This window comes from Dermacentor variabilis, chromosome 10 (genome assembly GCF_050947875.1).
Source record: "Dermacentor variabilis isolate Ectoservices chromosome 10, ASM5094787v1, whole genome shotgun sequence".
Classification (NCBI taxonomy): Eukaryota; Metazoa; Arthropoda; class Arachnida; order Ixodida; family Ixodidae; genus Dermacentor; species Dermacentor variabilis.
Window position 1 is genome coordinate 24,718,758 of NC_134577.1, and position 24,572 is coordinate 24,743,329.

At 43.8% G+C, this 24,572-nt stretch overlaps 1 protein-coding gene across 6 annotated transcripts in view; it reads right to left on the reverse strand.

Moving 5' to 3' along the window:
* Positions 1-24,572, reverse strand: part of LOC142560164 (uncharacterized) — a 65,143-nt gene that overhangs the window by 35,647 nt on the left and 4,924 nt on the right. For 3 of the 6 annotated variants that reach the window (XM_075672045.1, XM_075672041.1, XM_075672046.1), the window contains exon 2: positions 15,639-15,736. The exons of 2 other annotated variants lie outside the window; for them this stretch is intronic. In XM_075672045.1, the coding sequence (XP_075528160.1) occupies positions 15,639-15,736 (98 nt within the window). Of the gene's footprint in view, positions 1-15,638; positions 15,750-24,572 lie in introns of all 6 variants that reach the window. One more of the 6 variants, XM_075672042.1, reaches the window with a different exon arrangement.

Genomic DNA, 24,572 nt, shown 5'->3' on the forward strand with positions numbered 1-24,572 from the left:
TAGACGCATATGTGCGTCTACCCCATCACTATAGCCTTCTACGTTACGCGAGCAAGTTGCGAACGGCGAGCGCTTACTTTAGGCGCGATGTGTGATACGTCGGTGTCGCCGCAAGCGCCGATCTATAAGCAGCGGATCGCGTCGACGGCGTCCACTCCGAGCAGTTCAGAGCGCTCGCTGCACACCAAGCTCGCTTGGCTCGTCGTAGGTTTCATAGTTTCGATATTGGCAAGGTCTGCGGTAGTCGACCCGAGCAAGGTAGGTGTCGTTTTTCTCGAGTTTCAGCAGCAAGAGTAGCATGGACTTGTTTCACTTAGCCGCCAAAGGTTAGAACGTTAAGCCTTGCCGCGATTACGGGCGAGGTCTCATATCTCTGCGCTTCTTGAATCTTCACCGAGAGTCGCCGTGTCGGCCACTCTACTCTAGCTGTTGCGTTTGAGCTGCCTGGCAGCACGTAACATTGGACGCACCATCTCGAGCTGGAGTTTTAGAGACCACGGCATCAGAAAAAAGTGAATTCGTTCTAGCTGAGCTCCGTAACGCGAAATGGTTTCAATATACTGCACTTGTAAAGTTGATTTCAGCAGGCATGCCGAAGCTACCCTTAGTGACAGCTACCATGCAGGCCGACTTTTCTTGAAAGAATAGACGATACAGCTCTCTCGCGCACACCGTGTAAACAAGCCTGCGGCTTTCACCGCTTCAGCCGTACTAAATATACTAGCTGGTCTCGAACGTGAAGCCGACTTATAAAAGAACGTCAGAAACAAAAATTACATATTAGTCTTTAAAAAAATGCACATTAAAATATATTTAGATTCGAATGAGACACGCGAGACCTTTTATTTTTCAGTTAGTTATTGATTGGTAATTGTACGTTTCAAAGCAATTTTGGAGCTACGAGAGACGTTACGTTGCGCTTACATTTGATTTAGACTATGTTGTGGCATAGTCTGAATCAAACTATGAATGGGACTATGTAGTGGCGATTGTTGTGGCAGTTTCTTAGCTTCCCAGGCCCAGCACCCCCCTCCTTGATATATTTTGTGGTGCGCAAATCAGCGTTCTGTAGGTATTCAAGGCAGAAAGCTGGGCTAGTTGATGGTTATTCGTATACGAATAACCACCAACTAGCCCAGCTATTCTGTAGGTATATCTTTCTTATCCTGTTTCTTGCCGTTTTAAAGCGAAGCATTCTTTGCCTCTTTTTTTCGACTTCCCCACTGCTGCGTCGGAAAGGGGGGGGGGGTTCAGAGCGTGTTTATACATGACAGGAGCACGGCAGAGAGAAAAGGCGACGCGAGAAACTCGTTTCGACGTCTGCGGCCGCGTCGAACGTGCACAATGCCTTCTGGACATGGACATCGCCACATTAGCCTCTTGACAGCTGTAATTATCCGTGAGCACCCGCAAAAGTATTGCAAAAATTGCTGCGCTTACCTTTCTGCTAACGTGCAAGTCTAGAGGGAAGCTGGATAGAATGGTAGAGAGGAGGGGGAGAGAAGGCGGAGAATGGGTATGTCTGACGCAGTGTCGAAACGAGTGTATATTTTACAGGGCGTCTACCAACCGGGGAAACCGGGAATTCTCAGGGAATTTGAATAGCCTGGAAATACTCAGTGAAATTGTGCTTCTATCAGGGAGAATGAGCTGTAATTTTATTGAAAGGGAGGGAAGGCCGCGGTAATGCTGGCTCAAGTAACAAAGAGGAATAGTTAACGAATCGTCTGCAGCTGTGTACACTCAACGACCGACTTTATGGACGCCCGATCATTCCGACGGCTTCGCGATACCACAGCGTACCCCACAGAGGCAAATGTATAACAACGCCTGAAATTTCGGAGGCGAGAAAACTTCCCCACTCGACCGCAGGTCCGAAACGGCATTAATCAAAGCCACCACAGCCGCCATTTTGACTATCTCGCCGCATCGAACCGGCTCTCTCGCACGCAGGTCCGCTGGCAGCCGTAGCCATCACCGCGGCAACGCTAAGCCTAGCTTGCCGTTCTGTGTCGCATTTTTCAGTGAAAGAATTCGCCGCTGTCAGCTATGGCGCCGTCTCCGCCTTTGTGGTCCTCGAGTTTGGCTTCGAAGCTCGGAAAGCATGGCGCGTTGCATAATTTAATGCTGGTTCCCGAAAGTCAATGAGGATCGCTAGGGGCTTGTTGGTACGGCGTATCTTATTTTGTTGTAGCGAAGGCTAAACAACAATGACAACAGAAAGGCACATCTAACACAGCGCTGTGTGTCAGATGTACATTTCTGTTGTCCTTGTCGTTCAGCCTGTTACAAAATAAGATATCCCGAAAGTCGGCTTCGCCTCAATACAACAATGTTAGGCAGTGAAGCATGCGCGAAAGTATTGCGGTGACGCATAACAAGCGTAGAAGCGACCCAGTATGTATTCCTTAATTGCACACGCGTGCGCCCGCCATATCCTGTCGCAGTAAAGGGCAGCAAAAGACATGCATTCATTTTTTAGAATTGCCCGATTTTTCGGGCGTTTTCGCGGCCCATGGAGTCCGAAAAATTGGACGTTGATTGTACAACGGTCCAAGAGAACGCTTTATACGGTCCGTGGGGCAAACACGCGGCAGAAGGAGGACGAGAATAGAGAGGACCGACGCATTGGGGAATAAACGGGAAAGGAAGCTTCTTTCAAGGAGCTTGAGCTCAAAAAAAAAAAAAAAAGATGTGTTGGCTGATGCAGGTGTCCCTCATCAAACCAAAATAAACTCTTTAAAGCAGTGAAACGCAACACTGAGGTGTTGTGTGCGGGCTGAGAGCATGTAGGGAGAGTTGAGGTTAATTTACCATCTCACTTCTGATAAAGTTCGGGCCTCATACCAATGAGTTTGCTATCAGTTGATAAAAAATAGCTCACGTTCGAAAATATTTGCTTTTCTATGCATTTCCTTTTTCATATTTGAGAATGTTTGACTCAATTTCCAAGGCATTTAAAAAAATTTTTCCAAAGATATTTTGTTTGCTGTGCATTTTACTAACCCCTCCCTTCAGTTTCCTTTGTGAATAAAATAAACGCTACTCCTTGCTATTCAACCTGGTTTAAGTGGTTTTTCTTTAAATTTTTTAACTTGCTTACTAGAGAGTGACAGCATCAGGTGACATGGGGTCAGCCCGTCTTGACGTAAAACAAAGTTCAGTGTCGCTCAGGGAATCTTGCAAAGGCGCTCAGGGAAAACCTGTAAAACCCAGGGAATTCAGAAATGTCAGCTTGGTAGACACCCTGAATAACAAACAGCCTTGACATGATACTCTATGCTCGCGACATGAGAAGGTAAGGAAACGCTACTGCTATAGACACGACAGTGGTTGTGGCCAAACTGAATAAATTAAAGTTCAAGGTACGGTATTCTTCTATTTCTGAAAAATAAAGACCATGCAAATTTGCCAAGCGGACAACTTGCGCAGGGCGTACAGAAGCAGAGCCGCATTGAAGTGCACCGTAGGGTCTAGACGACACTACATAAGCGGTCACACGTTAGCATTGCTTGTGGTCATAGCTGCGATCCGAACTGCGACAGCCGCAAAATAAAAAGCGCTCGTGCACTTAAATTTAGGGACACAGTTAGGGACACCACGGTGTCAAAATTTATCCAGACTTCGCCATTACCACGTGCATCATAATCCGATTGTGGTTTTGGCACATACAACCCCATAATTCATCTTAAAACTTTTTGTACGCAAACAAACTGGGACAAAGAATAGGGGCAACACAGGACGAATTGCTCGTGTTGCCCCTATTCTTCGTCTCCGTTTCTTTGCGCACAAAAAGTTTTAAGATGAATCTGTTCCAACTAGGCCGACTCGCAGTTATTCCCCATAATTCAATTAAAGTTTAATACTTCTGCCACAATGCAATGTGCCATGTGAGGCAATGAATATGCTCAACCCTCTAAGAGGTTATGCAGTATCGCACACACCATCACCTCAAGCAAACACCTCTCCCTGTGTCTTCTGTGTACTACACAGACAAACAACAGCAGTGGTGTACGCAAGGTAATATTTAACGTCAACTCACCACTCTGGTGGTGGACTAAACATTGAAGAAATTAAATGTTCTTCGTCAACGCTAATTATCGTCAATCAAAGCAAATGGCACAGAAAGCTTCGCTTACATAGATTCCCACAGTGCGTGGGATCCGTATATTTTTTTTCATTCTTAACAGCATGTACAAATTAGCCTAACAGCAAGCTCTCTTCAAATTTATTAATATAATGAAAGTCAGAGACAAGAGAAAGGAAAAGAAAGGGGGGGTAATTCATTATGCGTATCTTAGGCAAGCAAGACGCATTATTTTTGACATGCTTTCCTTTTGCTCGGTGTGGTCAATGAGCTAGTCAGGTACAGGAGATGAGAAGCTCTTCGACGACACGAAGGCCTGGTGAGAAGCAACAATTCCCCGAAGTATTATCCACATGCTCGTCCCATCTTTATCTGTTCATAGAATTTTTAGCGCTGATTCCCCATCAGCAGTTATGGTTATCACGATCTGGAATAAGGTAGAGGCATGCCATGAGTGGGGCCATAATGTTCTGTGAATGGCAGAGGGGATTGGCCACTTGACAACACCCCCTCCCCCTTTTGGACAGCCACTAGCCCTAGCTTTGCTTTCACATTCAAGCTTTCCCTTTCGTCCATGTCGCTTTTTCAGAGCCCACCTTACAAAGCTTTCTGTTCCGTGGAAAAGGAGGGTTGACTCCCCCCTCGCTACACCAGTGAAGGCGCAAAAGCAGCCCTCTGTTTTGGGGTTGACTGCCTACAACACATTTGCATAAGCGATTCTTTTCGAAATCTTACAAATAGGGAAAGTGAGAAATTTTAGTATCTCGCCATGGTTCTGTCACTAGTGAGATGACTATGTGACGGGAATACCGCGTGTGTACTTCAATTGTCTTTTACCACCTTCTCATGTTGTTTGTCTTATTTTATATCTAGACACAAAAAATTTATTCTATGGTGTTACACGCCACAACCACTATCTAATTATGAGGCACGCCATAGGGGGACTCCGTATTAAATTTTGCTACCTGCGGTAAACTGACGTGCGAATCATATAGTTATTACAGTCAATGAATAAATCGATCGCAATATAAGTCATATGCCATTCCTTAGTTCAAATCTATACGAATATTCGATATCTTCGAATACAGACTTAGCACGCCATCAACATACATCTGCCTGAAAGGCATTTATTTAGCCAAAATGTCTATGTTATCATGCTTGAATGCTCGCGCCAAGCAGTTTGACAACTCCGTCCTCTGTCGTCATCTGTACAGCGGTGTTTGTTGCACGACAACACAATACCCCACACTGCTGCATCAAGCCCAGAATATCTGTACGGTGTTGGGCTGCTGAGCACGAGGTCGCGGGATCGAATCCCGGCCACGGCGGCCGCATTTCGATGGGGGCGAAATGCGAAAACACCCGTGTGCTTAGATTTAGGTGCACGTTAAAGAACCCCAGGTGGTCAAAATTTCCGGAGTCCTCCACTACGGCGTGCCTCATAATCAGAAAGCGGTTTTGGCACGTAAAACCCCAAATATTATTAGAATATCTGTACAAGCACCACCATATTACTGCGCTGCCACGTCTGTCATGTTCACCGAAACTGCCGCCGTGGGATTTTTGTTGTTTCCCCGTGTGAAATTGCCGCTAAAAGGAAAGCGCAATGAAAGTGTGGCAGCAATTCAAGCTCCTATGACTGTTGTACGGACAAGCATCCCAGATGAAGCGGTCTGCTCACCTACGTGACATCGACAAAAGGTGGAAGCTGTACATATGTAGCCGAGGGGACTACTTTGAAAATGGCAAGGCTCGTTGGTCTGCAAGTTTAATAAATTTTTTTTTTTTTTTTTTCGAGCTAAGACAAACAGCCTTGCTTTCAGCTATGTGCCGTGAAGTCCTGAGTCCGAACACCAGCTAGCTGTTTCCGGGTCAGTGTTCTGCATCTTCTCCCCTTGGACCTCGCTGCCACTTTCAGTGCGAAGCATTCATTGACCGACTAGGTTGGTGTCTGGCATTGTTTCAGGCCTCTTCAATAAGAGAATAGTCGGACAGAACCTCGTCCGGCAGCATAACAGCCCGATGCTACAACCATGAAGCTGCATTCGCACGCATACTTGTGTGTGAGGCACGTGGCATAGCACAATCGAAAGCATATGCACTCGCATCAGTGTCCATTCGACCACACTATACATCGTATTTCGCATGCGTCAGGTTGCACAGCAAGAAGTTGCATATAAAAGCGAGTAGCAGCTGGCACCTTAACACGATCGATGTATTGAGGTACTAACACATCGGGACCCGAGGTCACCGCCTTTTCACCGCCTGCATCATTTCATTTCACCGCCTGCAGGCCCTGCCCTGGTCGTAACCCTTTCCTTTTCTGCAGTGCAAAAAAGTCAGTCGCATCGCCATAATAAACAACACACACACACAGGGAATGTCCCCATGCCCTCTCCTCATACTGCATTATCACACTTGCAAGCATTCCCCCATCCATGCCTTATACATATACGCCCCACTGTGGCTGCTTAACCACATCTAGGGGACAACTCGAATTAGAGTCGTAATAGCATAGTTGTTGTGCCTTCAAAATATGACACGTATTCACAATCGGGAAGGGCCAAGAATAACAATAGTTCAAGATAGTGCAGTTACTCGCTCAAAAAAAGAAAGTGCAGTGCTTAATAAGATAGTTATTTTTAATGGAGCAGTGATACTAGACAAATGATGGGTTCAATTTATAAAGTTCTCTTTGCATAGCATTTAATTGAAGCGTTTCACGAAAGCTTCGCTTAGTGTTGATTCCAAAAAGCGTGTTGGGTCTGCCTAATTTTTCATTTGTTCGTTTTGCAGCTGTCGGTCCCCAGAGCTATACCAACGCACTTGTCAAGCTACTCCTCTCTGACGTCAGAGCTTGGCATTCAACGGTCGCACGATGAGCACAAAAATTTGGAAACCTGATACGTTGGACTTCCCTGAAGTGGCTTCGGAGTTGGCTAGCGTGTTTGAGTGCCCCATATGTTTCGATCTTATCATGCCTCCCATCATCCAGTGCGTGAACGGCCATCTGCTGTGTTCCTCGTGTACCAAGAACATTTCCTCCGTGTGTCCACTTTGCCGGGAACAGATCAGTAAGTTGGCGACAAATAGATTGTTTGTGTTTGCGCATTAAAGGTGACAACTCCGAAAACGATAAATTTTGCTAAAAGGTAAACTTATACTTTTGCAAAACTGCGAGTCGGCCTAGTTGGAACAGATTCATCTTAAAACTTCTTAAAGATCGTCCTTGTGTTTCTTCTATTCTTCGTCCCTGTTTGTTTGCACAAAAAAATTTTAAGATGTATACTTTCCCGTTTTCAAAAGTGTATTCGCCGCTATTTCGCTGAATTTGTCTTTTGTCAAGTATTGCCTCGGCAGTCTTCGCGATTTCTGACTGCACAATTCCCAAATAAATCGGCAGGTGGTGTTCGGCCGAGGTCTTGCCGCCCAGAAAGTCTCCTATGTCAGGTATCATAGAAGTAGTTGTATTAGTTGTAGTAGTAGTGACAGTAACGGTGGGGCTAGCTAGCAGTAGTAGTGTTTTATTTCTTTTGTATACACATTAACATTACAGAAAGGGGCCCCATAGTATATTACTTACATGGGACCTATTGTTAGTGAATGCATAAAACATGCTAATATGAAGAGCACACACATACAAGAAGTTGGTCTAATGGTTGGAGCATCAGGCTCCTGTGCTGAGGGAACTATGTTCGAAACAAACTGTCGGACCAATGTGGTCACTGTGTAAGTGTTCCTAATCAGTTGATCCGTTTCACGCCAAGTTGTGTTACTGGGTGCCGCTGCTTATGTTGAGTTCTATCAACTTCGTTTGCCCAAACTCGGTTCACTGGGTGTGTAAAACTAGGTATGCGCTAGGCATGTCACAACTAGGTATATCGCTGGCAAGAAAGCACACAGAGTTCTTTGTACCCTGCTTGTGGAAGCCTCAGACATACACTTGAGCACTTGCTTTTAGATTGCCCCACCTTCAACAGTTATAACCGTGCGCTGCTGAGAAAATTCCAGCAACCTAATCTTGCTCGAGCGGCACTCACTGCTATCTTTTTCCAAAAGGTCATGCTTGACCAACTCGATACGAAATCCACAAAGTATGCAGTACTAGAATTCTCAACCACGGGACTAGGTCTATAGTTCTCGTATTGTGTGGATGATGAGACCTGTCATGGCGATGCCACGGGGCAAAATAGGATGTTCCACATCCTCCCACATGCAGAATGTGTATGGTTCTCTGTGGACCAAGCGCCTCGTGTTTTGCTCTATATTCCTTCGGTAGCCACGTCAGGTGCTCCAAGTAGGCATTCGGTTGTGGCCAACATGCTTTCCTTTGTGTTTAGACATTGTTGCGCCACAGCAAATTGTCGCATGGTGAAAGTTCGAATTTTTTACTCCTTTTGCGGATAGTAATGGGCCACATACGCTTCAGTTGCCAAATACTCGTACTACATTATTGAAATAGCAATTATATGGACACTCCACGTGCATTCCATCTGTCGCCATTGCCCTCATGTTCCGTATAAAGTCCAAGGGTGATACCATCGTGACTGCCCGCCGCATGCTGTATGTGCGAGTGAAAGCGTAGCGAGGGGGGGGGGGGGGCATGGGTGAGCCGAAGATGGTGGCTCAGTCTTGTGCAAGGGAGAAATGCGGGGAGGAAGCACGCCGCCAGGAGAGGAGGGGCTTCTGTGATCTGGGAATCTGTGATGGTGCAACATGTTTATTTGCCCTGTATGACGCATTATATGCATTTACTTTTTCTTGCATACGTAGATTTATTGGAGACTTATATGTATATTTAAATATATTGTTGCGATGTTGTGTGTATACATGTGCAGTGAACTTTGTTTCCAGTGAAACTTTGCACTTTATCACACTGTATCTTTGCATTTGTGTATTCCATTGCGTCTTCGCATTTCTAATGTATATTAGGGCGAGTTAAATGAAAGTGAGTCACCAGTCACTCACCTTCGTATATTTTGCAGAACTGCTGCTTTTTATATGTGATCTCTGATGTGCGAGTATAATTTTGGTGCAATTACTCGCAATACGCGACCGATGACGGCTGCTCCTGCGCAATTTCACACAGGATTAAGCTATGTAAAACCAACTATCCTGCTGCTACGGCGATGACGAAATAAGGTGCCCGAGTGACAAAAGCATTGTTCGAGTGCCGCTTGCTGTCAAAAAGCAAACCCATTTTCACGCAGGCCACACCCGTGCCTTGGCTATGGAGAAAGTGGCAGGAAAACTTCCCTACCCATGCAGCTATTCGTCTAATGGTTGCACTGCTCAGCCGCTCCTGAATCAGAAGCCGGATCACGAGAGGACGTGTGATTTCAGGTCTGTTTTGCATATTTATATGCTCTCTATCCTATGCCATACTTAAATGTTCCATGCTCGTGGCATGCTGTTTCCCGAGTTCAGATAATAGCAGCGTGGCCATTTCAAGACTGCGGCAACCACACTTCATAAGTGGCCTTTGGCAGCGAAGTAAATGAGTGCTCCTTTGGGGCTCTGCAAACGGGCTCGTGTGCCATTGAGCTCTGTTACGACTTAGGAGACAAAGAGATGGTAAGCTTGGAGTAGGCAAAGAAACGAAATCTTCTTACGCTATTTACAAGATAAAGCAAGAAAATAGCACCCATAGCAGAACCATGTAGTTGCCTAATGGCAGGCAAATAGCTTTCGGAGTACACTAGACGATCAAGGACAACTGGTGGTGGTGACTCTCTCCTCTAAATCGGTAATGCATCGGTCTGCTCTTGCCGGTCCATCGTCGTGCAGAACAAGGCGGGGCATGTAGTGACGTCACCTGCGTCACGTTCCTTCTCGTTGCTGCAAAATAGGTCCCCCGAATGTTGGTGCCCCTTCAGAATTTCACGTGGTGAAGCCACAGTACCCGACACGGCCGGAGGACCCAATGAAATCACAATACAGCTAATCAAAAACCTGGTTCTAAAGAGCAAGGCACTCCTGACTAATGCCATAGAGCAAGTGATTAAAACGAAGAAAATTCCGGTTGGATGGCGTGAAAGCAAGATAAACCTCATCTGCAAAGGCGGCGAGGATAAGACGAGCTCGTACAGGCCAGTTACAGTATAGTTGTCTAGATATATAATGACAATGCAAGCCATAAATTAGAACTGCCGAAGTGGGTGGAGAAAATGATATACGGGGGGGAGTACAGAATGGCTTCAAACAAGACAGATGCTTAAAGGACAATATTCTTTTACAAACTGAGTGCATAGAGACTTAGTTAGCTCAGAATAGATCTTTATGGATAGCATTTCTAGATATTAAGGGAACCACGACAATGTAGACAGGAAGTTATCGGATATTCTCAAGCACGAAGGCACAGATGACGATTTCGTAGAGCTCCTGAGGGAGATGCATAGGGTATGATGAATGACTAAGGCCCACGAATATACACAAACTGCCTCAAGCAGCCATTCGCGTGGCAATATTGCGTGTATCGAGAGGCTTCTCTCATGCTTGGAAAAACGCTTTTATGCAGCACGCATTTGAGCACAGAGCCGAGCAAAGATACCTTGCAATTGTATCATGATGTGATATAAGATACTCGGGCATCAAGTATTTCAAGTACATATACAAGACATTACCGCAATTATTGTATCAGATATGATACTTTCCATTTTTATCTTAACATACTTGATACATTCGCAAATTTCCTATTGTCAATCTTTATAATGTAACCGCAAACGTATATGCACAGAAATGTTTGCTTGAAAATTTCTTAACTCCGACCAACCTTGTTCCATTCGAACGCTTTACGTTAAGGTCATAGAAAGACAACTGGAAAACACTGAATCGGGGTTCGATTTACCGTACAGGCGCAATGCTGAAAGGGTGCAACAGATGGTCCCTGGACTGACGCGTGCGGTTGACATAGTGCTGCTAACGGACAATGCTAGAGATTTAAGAGACTTGCGAATATGTGTGGCAACTCAGCGACAAATCTCTGCCTTAAGTTTAGCACACAGGAAATGGGAATTATAATTTTCAATGAAGAGACGAGTAATTACCTGTTATCAGTTCAACAGCAAGTCATACTCAAAGTGAAGCAATATAAATACCTCAGCATATACATAAATGAAATAAAGACTTAAGCTCCTACCAAGATAATCTGAATATAATGGGGGAGCGGAATGCAGCAATAATGAAACATGGATCACTTTAGGGCCACAATAAGTATAAGTTGGTGTGTGGAATTTGGAAGGGAGCAATGGTGCCAGTGATAACGTTCGCAAATGCCGTTCTGAGCTTAAAATCAAATATTGTGTTGGGGTTGAAAGTTAAACAGAGATCAGTAAGCCGGTTTGCTTTGCAAGCCCCCAGTAATACCACAAATGAGGCAGTGCAAGGTCACATGGGTTGGATGTCTTCTGAAGTCCGAAAAGCGGCAATATTAGTTCTGAAGAAAGGCTGAGGAACATCACTGAAAATAAATAGCAGCTAAAGTATGCAGGTATCTGTGCCTGAAAAGCGTGGACACAGAATGGAGGAAGATGCCAAGAAAGTTGGCAGCCAAGGAGAGGGTAATTGGAAGTGTAAATCATCCTCCAAGAATCATCAAAAGGAAAGATAGAGAAACAGAGACAGTGAATCAGATGCAAGAATGGAAACAAAAGAGACCATGAAGATTTTCAAGAATGGGAAGAAAGAAATTAGAAGGGAAAATCTGTATGATAACACAAAGGCCAGTGCCTTCCTATTTGAGGCTCGAGCTAGTTTTCTAAGGACAAAAATATACCGGAGCAAACAAGATGAGGCATGGTTCTTTTTTATTATTATTACATGTATTTAAGGAGCGGTTGGTGCCTATGTATGGCACCGGCTACTCCTCTTCTTTTACACAGTTATCATCGGAAAGTTGTCAACAATAACAAAACTGGGCTAATAAACACATGAGCACCCATTCACATACTAAGTTTCAGTACTGCGATGTAAATAAATGGTCGTACAACAAAAGGGTTAACATAGCATAAATACTCACAAAGCCAAAGTGTTCACACGCAACACATGAGTTCACACAGAAGATGTTGATAAGGCATGTGTCCGCAGGAGCAAAAATCCGGAGACTACTCAGCACATCCTAATGGAATGCAAAGAGATTCACCCAGTGACACCCATAGGTAACGTACACCTTCCAGAAGCGCTTGGACTTAAAGTGGGCGGAAGCACCAACCAGTCAGCCGTCGAGATAAGCAAGAGACGCTTGGAGTATTGGTGAAAAAAAAAAGCAGGGAAGCAGGGATATTTTTTCCACATTGACACTCCTAATGCCAACGCATTAAGACGTGTACGCTGTTCAACTCAAACACAGTTTGCATATACAATGTGTCCATAAACTCATGGTGCAAAATGTTTATGCAAAAATGATTGTGTCCCAAGCATTGGGGGCATGTTAGAGAACCTCTGGTGGTTAAAATTAATCTGGAGTCCCCCACTACGGCATGCCTCGTAATCAAATTGTGGTTTTGGCCCATAAAACCCCAAAATTCAGTTTTCCAATCAGTCTCTCATTTACATTAGCAGATCAAAGTCACCAAGCTGCGAGCGGACTCCATCTGGCTCGGCTCTCTGTCAGAGGTGAAAAGCAGGTGCACTGGGCCTTTGTGGGCGGAGCTCGTTTGTAATTATTAGCTTGTTGCCTGCTTCTCAGCTGTAATTCTTAGCTTGTGACCTGCAAATATGTTTAATAATCCTTTCTTTTGGCTCTGACAAATGCCGACACATTTCCGCCAGTCTCACCTCATGCGCACTCGAGATATGATGCCCACAACGTCGCTGGTGGAGCTGCTCATCACGTCAGAATTCTGAGGTGCCTTCGGCGGAACACTGAACGTTGCCATCAAACTGCCAATTTGTTCCTTTCTCGATCGTTAACAGAACGTGTCCCTGCATATTTGCGGATGTGACGACGTGCAAGTGGACCGGCACTGCAAAACAGATGGTTGCACACGCCCGTGAAGCCCACCAGAACTCCATTGTCAATGGTGAGCCCAAAGTTTCATGCCTGTAGTCACAAGCCAAAACTTCCCCATAACAAGCGATGTTCCAGTAATAACATTTCAGAATAGAATACGAGATTTCAGGAAAAACTAGGTTGAAGTATTGAACTATATGTCGAATATTAATACAAACGGAATTGCTTCCATTGTGCAGTCATTTCTTCATATAACAACTGACCCATTGATCTCTTACCATCTTCTGATATATATATATATATATATATATATATATATATATATATATATATATATACACACACACATCGGGATCAGTTATATGAAGAAATAATGGCACAATGGAAGTGTTGTGCCTTCATTTCTTACATATCTTCCATATTTACTTGAAACTAGGCTGACCCCAATTCTAGCTGACCCCCGAAAGTGTCCGAAACCAGAAAAGAAAAGAAAAAACTTGCCTCGAATGTAGGCTGAACAATAAAGCGAGGACAGCGCTCACAAAATGAAAGCAGCATTTATTGAATATAAACATGCTGAGCTCATTCTACGTTGCTGTCTTCCTTATCGCTGTCATCTCTTTTTGTTACAGCCGGCACACATAAAAAGCGTCTCTCGTTGGCCCCTCACATCGATGCCGACATCGCGCTCGGCTTGAACGTTTGCCGATGTCTATGCGACTAGCACAACTTTTCGTTTACAAAACAGCAGCATAGTGGCATCACCTGCTTGGTGCCATTACGATAGCGCCACGCCGCACGGCAATATGACACAGGTCAAAATGACGACGTGCCTTATGTACTTCTGTTGGCTACCGGCGTGACTAGCAGCGGCTGTGACACCGAATTTTCTAGATGGCACTAGCTGTGCATCATATTTATCAATTTCCATTAAAAACTAACATGTTTCTTAAAATTCTCAAATCTAAGCTGACCCTAGGCTTTGGTATATGATTATTTAAAAAAGACTATCGGCCTAGATTGTGTTGTTCATATAGGAGGTTTTGGCCAAGTACTGCACCAGGGTGGCCAATCCTGCTCTGGTGAGGGAGTGCGTTACCAGTTCTGGTCACCAGGATCAGGCCACACTCTCCACGCCTGTTTCTGCAATTTTATCAACACGCGGATTTTCTTTTTTCTTTTTTTTTTTAATCCGGTGGAAAATTGCCGGCACCGGGATTCAAACCACGGACCTCTTGCACGCGAGGCGGGTGTTCTACCTCTACGCCACCGCTGCAACTTACGAAAAGGGTTCTACTCAAATTGAGGACGACGCAACGAGCTATGGAAAGAAGAATGATAGGTGTAACGTTAAGGGATAAGAGCAGATTGGGTGAGGGAACAAACGCGAGTTAATGACATCTTAGTTGAAATCAAGAAAAAGAAATGGGCATGGGCAGGACATGTAATGAGGAGAGAAGATAACCGATGGTCATTAAGGGTTACGGACTGGATTCCAAGGGAAGGGAAGCGTAGCAGGGGGCGGCAGAAAGTTAGGTGGGCGGATGAGATTAAGAAGTTTGCCGGGACGGCATGGCCACAATTAGTACATGACGGGGGTTGTTGGAGGAATATGGGAGAGGCCTTTGTCCTGCAGTGGGCGTAACCAGGCTGATGATGACGATCGGCCTAGATTCGAATAGATGCGGTATGTGGGTGGGGTTCGCAAAGCTGGTCAGGCCCCACCCTTCCCCCGAAAAACAATACGCTTTCCGCCTGTGGATAGCCGCAGTATGGTTACATTCAGAGCCAAGATCTGATCACCCGCCGTAGTTGCTCAGTGGCTACGGTGTTGGGCTGCTGAGCACGAGGTCGCGGGATCGAATCCCGGCTACGGCGGCCGCATTTCGATGGGGGCGAAATGCGAAAACACCCGTGTGCTTAGATTTAGGTGCACGTTAAAGAACCCCAGGTGGTCAAAATTTCCGGAGTCCTCCACTACGGCTTGCCTCATAATCAGACAGTGGTTTTGGCACGTAAAACCCCAAATATTATTATTATAAGATCTGATCAGTATTGATTTATTGCACAGGTCAAAGGCTCACCTGTACTGCTGCCAAAAATTGTTTTGTTGTAAGGAGGCAAATAAATGTTATAAGTGTTGGCATGAGACCCACATTTATTATTTCTTTAATAACAAACTAAAAAAAATTACATACATTATGAGAATCTCGTGTGCCTAAAAAACGTGTGGTCTATAATGGAGACTAGTCATCTGTATCCAGTATATTCTCTTAATTTTCTTTTTCTCTGGAACTTGGCCACATAGCTTGATCTCAGAATAATTTCAGTACCAACGGATAATGCTTTTTGCCAATGTGAACAAACCACCTCAATTTTGCAGGTGACAAGATGAAATTCATCGCCACGAACGTGGACAGCAGAGATCCAGGCATTTGGAAGGAAGTTCAGTCGTGCTTGGACCAAATGTTCGTGGTCGTTCTCTCACGCGAGGAGAATATCAAAAGTGTCAACCAGTTCTATCTGCTGGTACAGATCCTGGGTACACTGAAGGAGTCCAAGAAATTTGTCTGTCAGCTTAAGGTACGAGGAAATGGTCACCTGCTCATGTGGTCATCGCCGCCGAGTTCGGTAGTGGAAGGAGTCGAGGCGGTCATCGCGCGAAGAGACTGCCTCGTCTTCGGCGAGCAAGCCTTCACCTGCGAAGGGAGTCTGATCGTCGATGTCACCGTGACAGTCAACATCAGAGAAACTATATAGTACATACTGTATCGGCCGTGGTTTTGCCGAAAGAAGCAAACGCCGCTCGGTCGGGTGTCAACAGAACGTTGAACCTCAGGCGTTTATTGAAAGTGAAAATTATATTGGAAGCTGAAAGACTGGTGATTACTGCCTCATTGCTGCTGCAACCATGTGCATTGACAGCTGGCGCTCAGTCAATCAGCGTGCTTCAAGGCAATACCCTTCACAGTGACATCACAACGGCTATTTTTACACATTGAATCCGCCACGTAAGTAGTGAAACTGGTGCAGTGATATCCACAACAGTGAAATAATTCACGAGAAATCACCGACAACGAGGACAGCGGCTTTCGATATACAGCCACTTCAGGGCGCTCAAGCATCGGACAAAGCAACGTCCCTGTCTGTGCAGCACTTGCTGGTGCCAAAGGTGTTAGTGAGCTGCCATTTCGCTTGCACAACTCTTGTCATTATTGTGCTCATCACTGTCTTGTTTCCTGTCAAATTTTGCAGTGAAATTTCTGCTTTTTTCTTTGTGTAGCAAAGAAATGCGGTTGTTTGTGTGCTCTTATCCTATTTTGCACTTTGTAACCATGCTCAGCGGCACTCTATGTATTGCGGCAGCGCGTACATATGTACACGAGAAATCTCGGACATGTACATGTGCTAGAGCACTACAGTAGTGGTGTACTGGGTCTAGTTAATACTGGGAATAAATATATATATATTTTTTTATGTATACCACCCAGAATTCTTTATCTCCGCCTGTGGCAGATAGAGTAATTGTAGTCCTTGAACTGGACTACTCGAAGCGGCGGACATTACTTGCACGAGAAATCGAAACACTAGTTAACTTTTTAGTTGATTACACTACGCGGCATACTGCACTTCACTAATTGTAGCTGGTGAACTGGCAAGGTATATCCCCTTGGAACGGATTTTAAGCATCACGGGTTTCGAGATATGCGTTGTTCAGCTTGCAGTAAAATTTCGCTATCGTTCTACTTCTTTTTTTAACAAACTGCCATTTTATGCACTCAAGCACAAAAGTAACTGGAACTGCGAAGCACATAGCACGTTTATGTTCCTTTCCTCTTGAGAATCACTACCCCCGCCTCACGCTCTAGAAGAAGCTGTGAAAACCTCCGTTGTGTTTGGAAGTACGTATTTATACCTTTAGCTAGTGATGAAGTTAGAAAGGCCTTGCAAGACACATCCTGGGGATGGAATAACAGTCGACTTAATCAAAAATGTAGGCACTAGTATACTTGAAAAGCCTGTGGTCCTCATACGCAATGCCTTGCGACTTCAAGTGTACCAGATACCTGGAAGAATGCCAACATTATACTAATCCATTCAAAGGGAGACCTTAAATAACTGAATAATTATAGGACCATTAGCTTGCTTCCAGCATTGTATAATATATTTATTAAGATAATTACTGAGAGAATCAGAATCAATCAACCAAAAGAACAGGCTGGCTTCAGGAAGGGATATTCTATAACGAACCACATCAGTGTTGCCAATCAGTTAAATGAGAAACCTGCTGGGTGTGATCAACTTCTCTGTACGGCTTTCATAAATTATGAAAATGCATTTGATTCACTAGAGATACCAGTAGTCGTGGAGGCATTGCTTAATCAATGAGCGCAGCAGGCACTCTACAGCTTCCACAGCTAACTTGGTTCTCCAGAAATTAAGTGGAAAATCATAAAGAAAGGGTACAGGCAAGTAGACAATCTCTCCAATAGTGTTAACTGCATGCTTAGAAGAAGAATGCAAGAATTGTACGCAAAATGAGCACTACACAGGGAGTCCCAAAGTTACAAACTGTCAGGGGGACTCTCATACATGAAATAATAATTAAAAAGACAATACAGATCAAGCATTGGTTACGGTGGCATTACAGACTAAATAAGAAACAGCGTGAAAAAAGAAGAATTCAAAACTGTTTAGTAAGACAAAAAATTGCGAAGAAGACTTCTGTAGTGAACAAGCAATGCAAATGTACAATACAATAAAAATATGAGTAACATAACATGTAGTATAATAGCTAAGTCAATTATGATTACATTCACAAAAGTCAGTGGTTAGGATAAAGAGAGTTACTGCATAAAGTATTTCTTAACCTGATTCTTGAATATATGCTCTGTGGGGGATGATTTAATGTTATGTGGAATAGAATTCCATAGTTTTATTCCCGCAAATGTGGTAGTGAACTTACCATAGTTTGTGCCCACTTTAGGCAAAAGACGATTATCGAGTTCAGAGAACCTAGTAGTGTTAGTATTTACAAAATTTTCAATAACAAAGCCATCTATGTGTGCAATATTACGAAATAACTTATAGATCACAATTGTTAATTTTAACTGAAAGAGCTGATGAAGAGGATGAATGTTTAAACTGCAATAAAGTGGCGTTGCATTCGATAGGAAATGGCTGAAAGTCATGAGGCGAATCGCCTGATTCTGCATGCATTGAAGTTGGCTGAGGTGAGCGAGGTATGTGTTTCCCCAGGCTGATATGCAGTAAGATAAATGGCTGTGAATGTGTGCATGATAAAGGGAATGGATAATGTGTGGCTGAAAATACGAGCGGGTTTTGATTATGGCGCGTATTCCAAACGATATCTTACGGACAAGTGACTGTGCATGAAGATTGAATTGAATTTCAGATGCCTGTCTAAAACTACGCCAAGAAACTTAGTGCTAACAGATATTGGTATTAAGTTGTTTTCAAGACGCACCGATATAGAGTTCGAAATTAGTGTCGGGAAGGAATGAAAAACCATAAAAACCGTTTTTAGCGGATTGATGCACAACATGTTCTTTTGACACCAGGAAGTTATGTTATGCAGATCAACGTTAACATTTTGCTGTAGCTCGTCGATATTGTTAGCACAAGTAAAAATAGTCGTGTCGTCTGCATATAATATACAGTCCGTAGTGGTTAGAACATTAGGTAGGTCGTTGATAAATAGCAGAAACAGCAGCGGGCCAAGGATCGAGCCCTGAGGAACGCCTCGATATATGTTCTTAGCAGATGAGAGTTTGCTGTCAATCTGAACAACTTGAGTACGATTAGTTAGGTAGCTAGAAATAAGCTGAAGTGCAGGGCCATATATTGTCGTATGATTCAAGTTTATGTATTAGAATTTTGTGATTAATGGTGTCAAAGGCTTTTGTTAAATCTATGAATACACTTCCAACCAGCAAGCCTTGGTCGATTGCCTTCTTGACTTTATCGGCGAAGGTTAGAAGCGCAAGCTCAGTTGAGCAACCCTGCCGAAAGCCATACTGTTTAGGTGATAGTAGATTAAATTTTGCTAGGTAGGATGATAAACGTGTATGAACTAGTCATTCAATGATTTTACTGAAAAATGAAAGAATACAGATAGGCCTGTGGTTATTCAGAAGTTCACGATTGCCTTTTTTGTAAACAGGTGTTATTTTACCAACTTTCAGAGAACTGGGAAATATGCCTGCTTTAAACATTTTGTTAACAATATCGGCTATGATAGGAGACAGTTCATTAGAAACTAACTTGATATGTGATGGGTGAACAGAGTCTAGGCCAGGGCCAGTAGACCTAAGCGAAGATATAACATGAAGAACTTCCTTTGCATTCGTAGGTCGCAAGTAGAAAGAATGAAGATGACGAGGCAATGTCGGTAATGGGGGATCTGTTTGAGAATCGCAAGTACTGCTAAAATACTCTCTGAAGGCATTCGCGATATCAGCTGGGTGGCAGTATGTATGTGTCTCAGTTTTTATTTTCGTTAAATGCTCACGGCATTTATTATTTAAGAATTCGTTAATGACCTGCCAATTGCGCCTCGTATTATTGCCATTATTCAAAATCTTGTTCTGAAAGTAATCTCGTTTAGCACATTTAAGTGCTGCTGCAAGCGTGTTAGAATATTTTTTGAAACGAGATTTAAGTTCACAGTTAAAGGGTTCACAAATTACCCTTTCGTGGAGCCGATTTTTCTTTAATATACATCGAAGTAGCGCTTTTGTGACCCAAGGTTTTCGAGGGGAACTGAAGAAACGAGTTGTGATAGATGTAGTAGTGCATTCATGAATGCAGCGTGTAACTTCAGCCAAGAACAACTGATAAGCCTCTTCTGCGGAAGATTCACAGAGTACTGCGGTCCAGTCATTTGACTGTATCATAGAGATAAATTTTTGAGAGTCAAAATGTACTTTCTCTTTCTTTTCAGTCGCTTTAGAATTTTCTCTACCTAAAGTCAAAAATACAGGGTAGTGGTCGGTTATGCTGTGCTCGATGACTCCTGCCGTATGATTTGTAGTAAAGTTGGTTAATATGTGATCAATTAACATATTAGATCCTGTCATGTCACATCTAGTTGGAGAAGTAATTAAAGAAGCAAGGCCATAGCTAAGAAAACACGCAAGATAATCGGAACATGATGGACTATTAGGGTCGATAATGTTTATGTTGATGTCTCCGCAGATAATGACATTTTTGTTTTCGTTCGCAACAGTGTGCAACAACTTTTCAAACTGCAGACAAAACTCAGAGTATGACGATGATGGTGAACGCTGTATTCAAGTTAAGTATTTAAGTATTCAAGTTATGAGACTGGGAACGATTAGGAGCAAGGATCAACAGCGAATATCTTGACAGCCTTCGGTTTGCAGATGACACTACTGTTCAGCATCACTGCAGACGAATCGCAACAAATGATTGTAACAAATGTAAAAGTATATAGGGTTGAATATTAATATGCAGCTGACTAAAGTAATGTTCAGTAGCCTGGCACGGACACAAGAATTTATTCTCGCCAATCAGCCTTGTACACGAGCACACTTATCTACCTAATTACTCACAGGGGACCCTGATCATGAGAAGGAAATTTACAGAAGAATAAAAACGGGTTGGCGTGCATACGGCAAACATTACCATATCATGACTGGGAGCTTACCACTGTCTTTGAAAAGACACAGCCGATATTCTAGTTGACATTAAGAGAAAGAAAAATGGAGCTTGGCAGGCCATGTAATGCAGATAACCGCTGGACCATTAGAATTAAAGAATGGATGACAAAGGAAGGGAAGTGTAGTCGAGTATGGCAGAAAATTAGGTGGTGTGACGAAATTCGTAAATTCGCAGGCAGAGGTTGGAATCTGCTGGCGCAAGACGGGAGTAATTGGAGATCATTGGGAGAGGCCCTCATCCTGAAGTGAGCACATAAATAGGCTGATGATGACCATAATTTATGTGGCAGCTGTTTCCTTTGATAATGTGAACAAATCATCGCTGCACTCAAGAAAAAATGGTGTACGTACTACCGCGCTCTGCCATAAAGATCATGTCAGCACAGAATCTGATGTTGGACATTCCAGTTTCCAGCCTTGCTCACAGCGGAACGTTGCCGGGCATCATTCAACGTCTGGGAAGGCAGTAGGGTGTCGATCAGTGGGAATGAAATGTTTCACAGTGAAGCCATGAGAGTCTATTTCGTCAAGATTTTTCGTCGGCTCGTACCCGTCCAAAAGCAGTACCTCCACCTAGCGGCCGCAGCCACTCAGACAGACCTCAAATGGCAGCTGGAAAAGGAAGCGTATGGGCTGATGCCATTAGACAGAGCGCACACCTGCAGTTGCCAGCGTGTGGATCAATTGGCGCAACCTAATGGCAGACGGCTTTGTCTAACATCAGCAACAGCTTTGCTGTACATCCACTTTCACAAGGTGGAGTGAAGGCTGTTTTTCTTTTAAGTACTTGTCTTCTCTTTTTTTTGCTTTTAAGGGACTTCGCGCTTTATTTATGGACACTGCTGTACTTGCGATCATATTTACCAAATTGACTCCCCTAGGATGTAAGAACTAGGAACCTTACCAGCAAGTATGCGGCCTGTAGGGTGGGCAACGCAGCAACAGAGAACGTCAAGCGGAGAGTCAGAGGCTGAAATAATCTCATGGGTGGCAGCAATGGAAAAGAAACCTGCAATGAGCGACTACTTGAAAAAACGAAATCGGGAAGGAAACAATTTATGATAACTCAAAGGGAAGCTCATTACTTTTCGAAGCGAGATCGGGATGCCTTAGAACACGCACCTGTAAAGCGAGATATAAGAATAAGAAGGAAGAAGCATGTGCTTGCTGTGGTAAAGCTAGGGAAACTATGGAGCATGTTTTATTAGAATATAAAGACGTCTAGCCAATGGTCTATTTAGGTATCACTGGCCTCCTTGAAGCCCTTGGGTTCAGCGATAGCAGTGCAAACGTGAACATGTCCACAGCAGTAGGGATTAGTAAGAAGCAATTGGAGGATTGGTGGAAGGAAAGTAGGGAAACGACAAGAAATGGAGACATACAGAAGCACAGTTAGCAATAGGGGATCAGAAAATTTGGTTGTGGGAGTTTAGTGTTTTTTTTTGTCGTCGTTGTTTAACCTAGGTAGGACATTAGGCAGTATAATAGCAAGAGCTTGGTGGTGCAACCCACCGCCTTGTTCCGAAGGGGACACTCATAACATCCATCCATCCATCCACCTACCCACCCAGCTGCCATCGCGGTAGCATTTCACAGTTTGTGCGCATGACACGAGCTGTGGTTGCTTTCCCATGCGACAAAAATGCTGGTGCTGGGCGGTGGAGGTTGCGTGCTGGGCTGTGGTAGTGTAAACATTACAACCATCCATAGCCTGAAGAGAGCGCTTGGAGTTGGCATATGTTTAACATCTAGTCACCACAACTAAACGCTGAAGAAATTACATGTTCACTGACAATATCACCGCTAATTATCGTCAATGGAAGCAAACCGCATGCAAAGCTTCGCTTATATCAATTCCCACGGTGCATGAGATATACAAACTTTTTATCAATGCAGGTTAACTACAATGTGCTGCAATGGAGCCAAAGACTGGACTTTTCATATTTCCAGAACGGTTACTGCGCCAGGACACCCCAAACACGAAAAGACACTGAAATAGAATGGCGAGTTGAACAGTTTGCTTGATGGCACCGAACTCTCAACTAGGTTTTCCTGAAAAAAAAAAAAAAGCATAACATATATTAGCACTTTTGGCTGTATGAATCCCAGTCGCGCTGAGTAAATATTAAGAATTGCCTTGAAAATCCGAGACATTACACCAGAGGCACCGGCGCCGAGTTCTCGGTGTAAAATTTTTAGTATATATATATATATATATATATATATATATATATATATATATATATATATATATATATATATGTGTGTGTGTGTGTGTGTGTGTGTGTGTGTGTGTGTGTGTGTGTGTGTGTGTGTGTGTGTGTGTGTATGTATGTATGTATAATATGGAAATATTAAGTACTAGAAAGCATTACATGAGAGCGGGGGTTTCAAACAGAACAGTCATATACGGCAACTTCTAAAGTATGCGATAAATTGCAGCAAACAATCCCTTAATTGCAACTGCTCGAAAGAAACAGCTTCACTGGCAATTGTGTTGTAATTTTGCAAAGTCGTACACACCTGCTGTCTTTTTCTTCTTCTTGTAAATATAGCAAATCTTTTACTTTGATATATTGTACTTTGTTGTGTATAATCTCAACAATATACAGGGCGATCATATATAAGTTTTATGGAACTTTAAAAAAAATCACCTATCACGTATAACGTAATTCTAGTCCTTGAGCTGGATTATGCAGAAAGGCGGACGTTACTTGCCCGAGGAATCGAAACACATATTCAACCAGTTGATCAACATTCACTAATCCACAGGTCAGTTTATACAGGAGTGGAAGCCAGCCCTTGTTTCTATGCTTGTCCTCTGCTTGACGGATAAGGGAAGTGTCGTTCGCCAAGTAGAGGGCACCAAGCTTACTAACACTACCTACTAGGACTTGCTAATGATGCTGTATAGAATGCCGCTTCGAGGTCACCTTCCTTACCAAGTGTGCGGAGACTGCCAGAACGTCCTCCACACCTACAAGACATGTACTCGCACAAACATCCTCCATCCCTTCGCTCTGCCCCCTGCCCTTCTCCTAGTCATGGGACAGCAGGTCTACTCCACAGAAACACCTTCGCCCCACACTCTGGAGACTACTCCTGCAGCACATCCAGCATGTTCAGGGAATTTCCCTACCTCAGAGCAACACAATGTGTTGCAGGCAACGACGACTCGGACAATGAGTTGAGACAATAAAGGCGGATTCTCTTTCTCTGCTTGACTCATGATTTCTGGGGGGCTTGACCTTGCTGTCGTGAAAGCTGTGGGCCCGTTTTTCTTTTTTTCCCTTTCCTGCACAATGGGCTTTTTTTGAAAAGGAAACTTGGACTTATGGAAGGGTGCGAAGTGTACCTCCGCCATCACTGCGATATCAGGCGGGTGAAGTGTGTTACATGAGGTTGCCCGCTAAAAGCGGCAAGTACATGTGCATCGCTTCCAGGTGGACCGACCAGTTCTGTTTACTATTAGCCATTTGACCTCGTTCTCTCACACAGTCGCTTTGTGGTTTCAGCCTTTCCCGATAAAGAAAAGGGGGGGGGGGCGCCCAGGGGGAGGGTATTTACCATATGTAAAGACCAAATAAAGTGGCGATACTAGTCCGCCGAAAAAGCGCGTATCGGAAAAAGCGCGTATCGGAGAGAAGTAGAAGTTGCGCTTGAACTCGCATGAGAAATACTTAGCAGAGAAAAACAAAATAATAGTAAAAGGGAAATAACGGGCCGCTCGGTCCCCTAACCTTGGATAACAATTTCACAACAGTGAACAGTTTAAGGAATTGGATATGAATCTGCTCGGAAACAATTCAGTTTGCTACGTATGGACATCCGA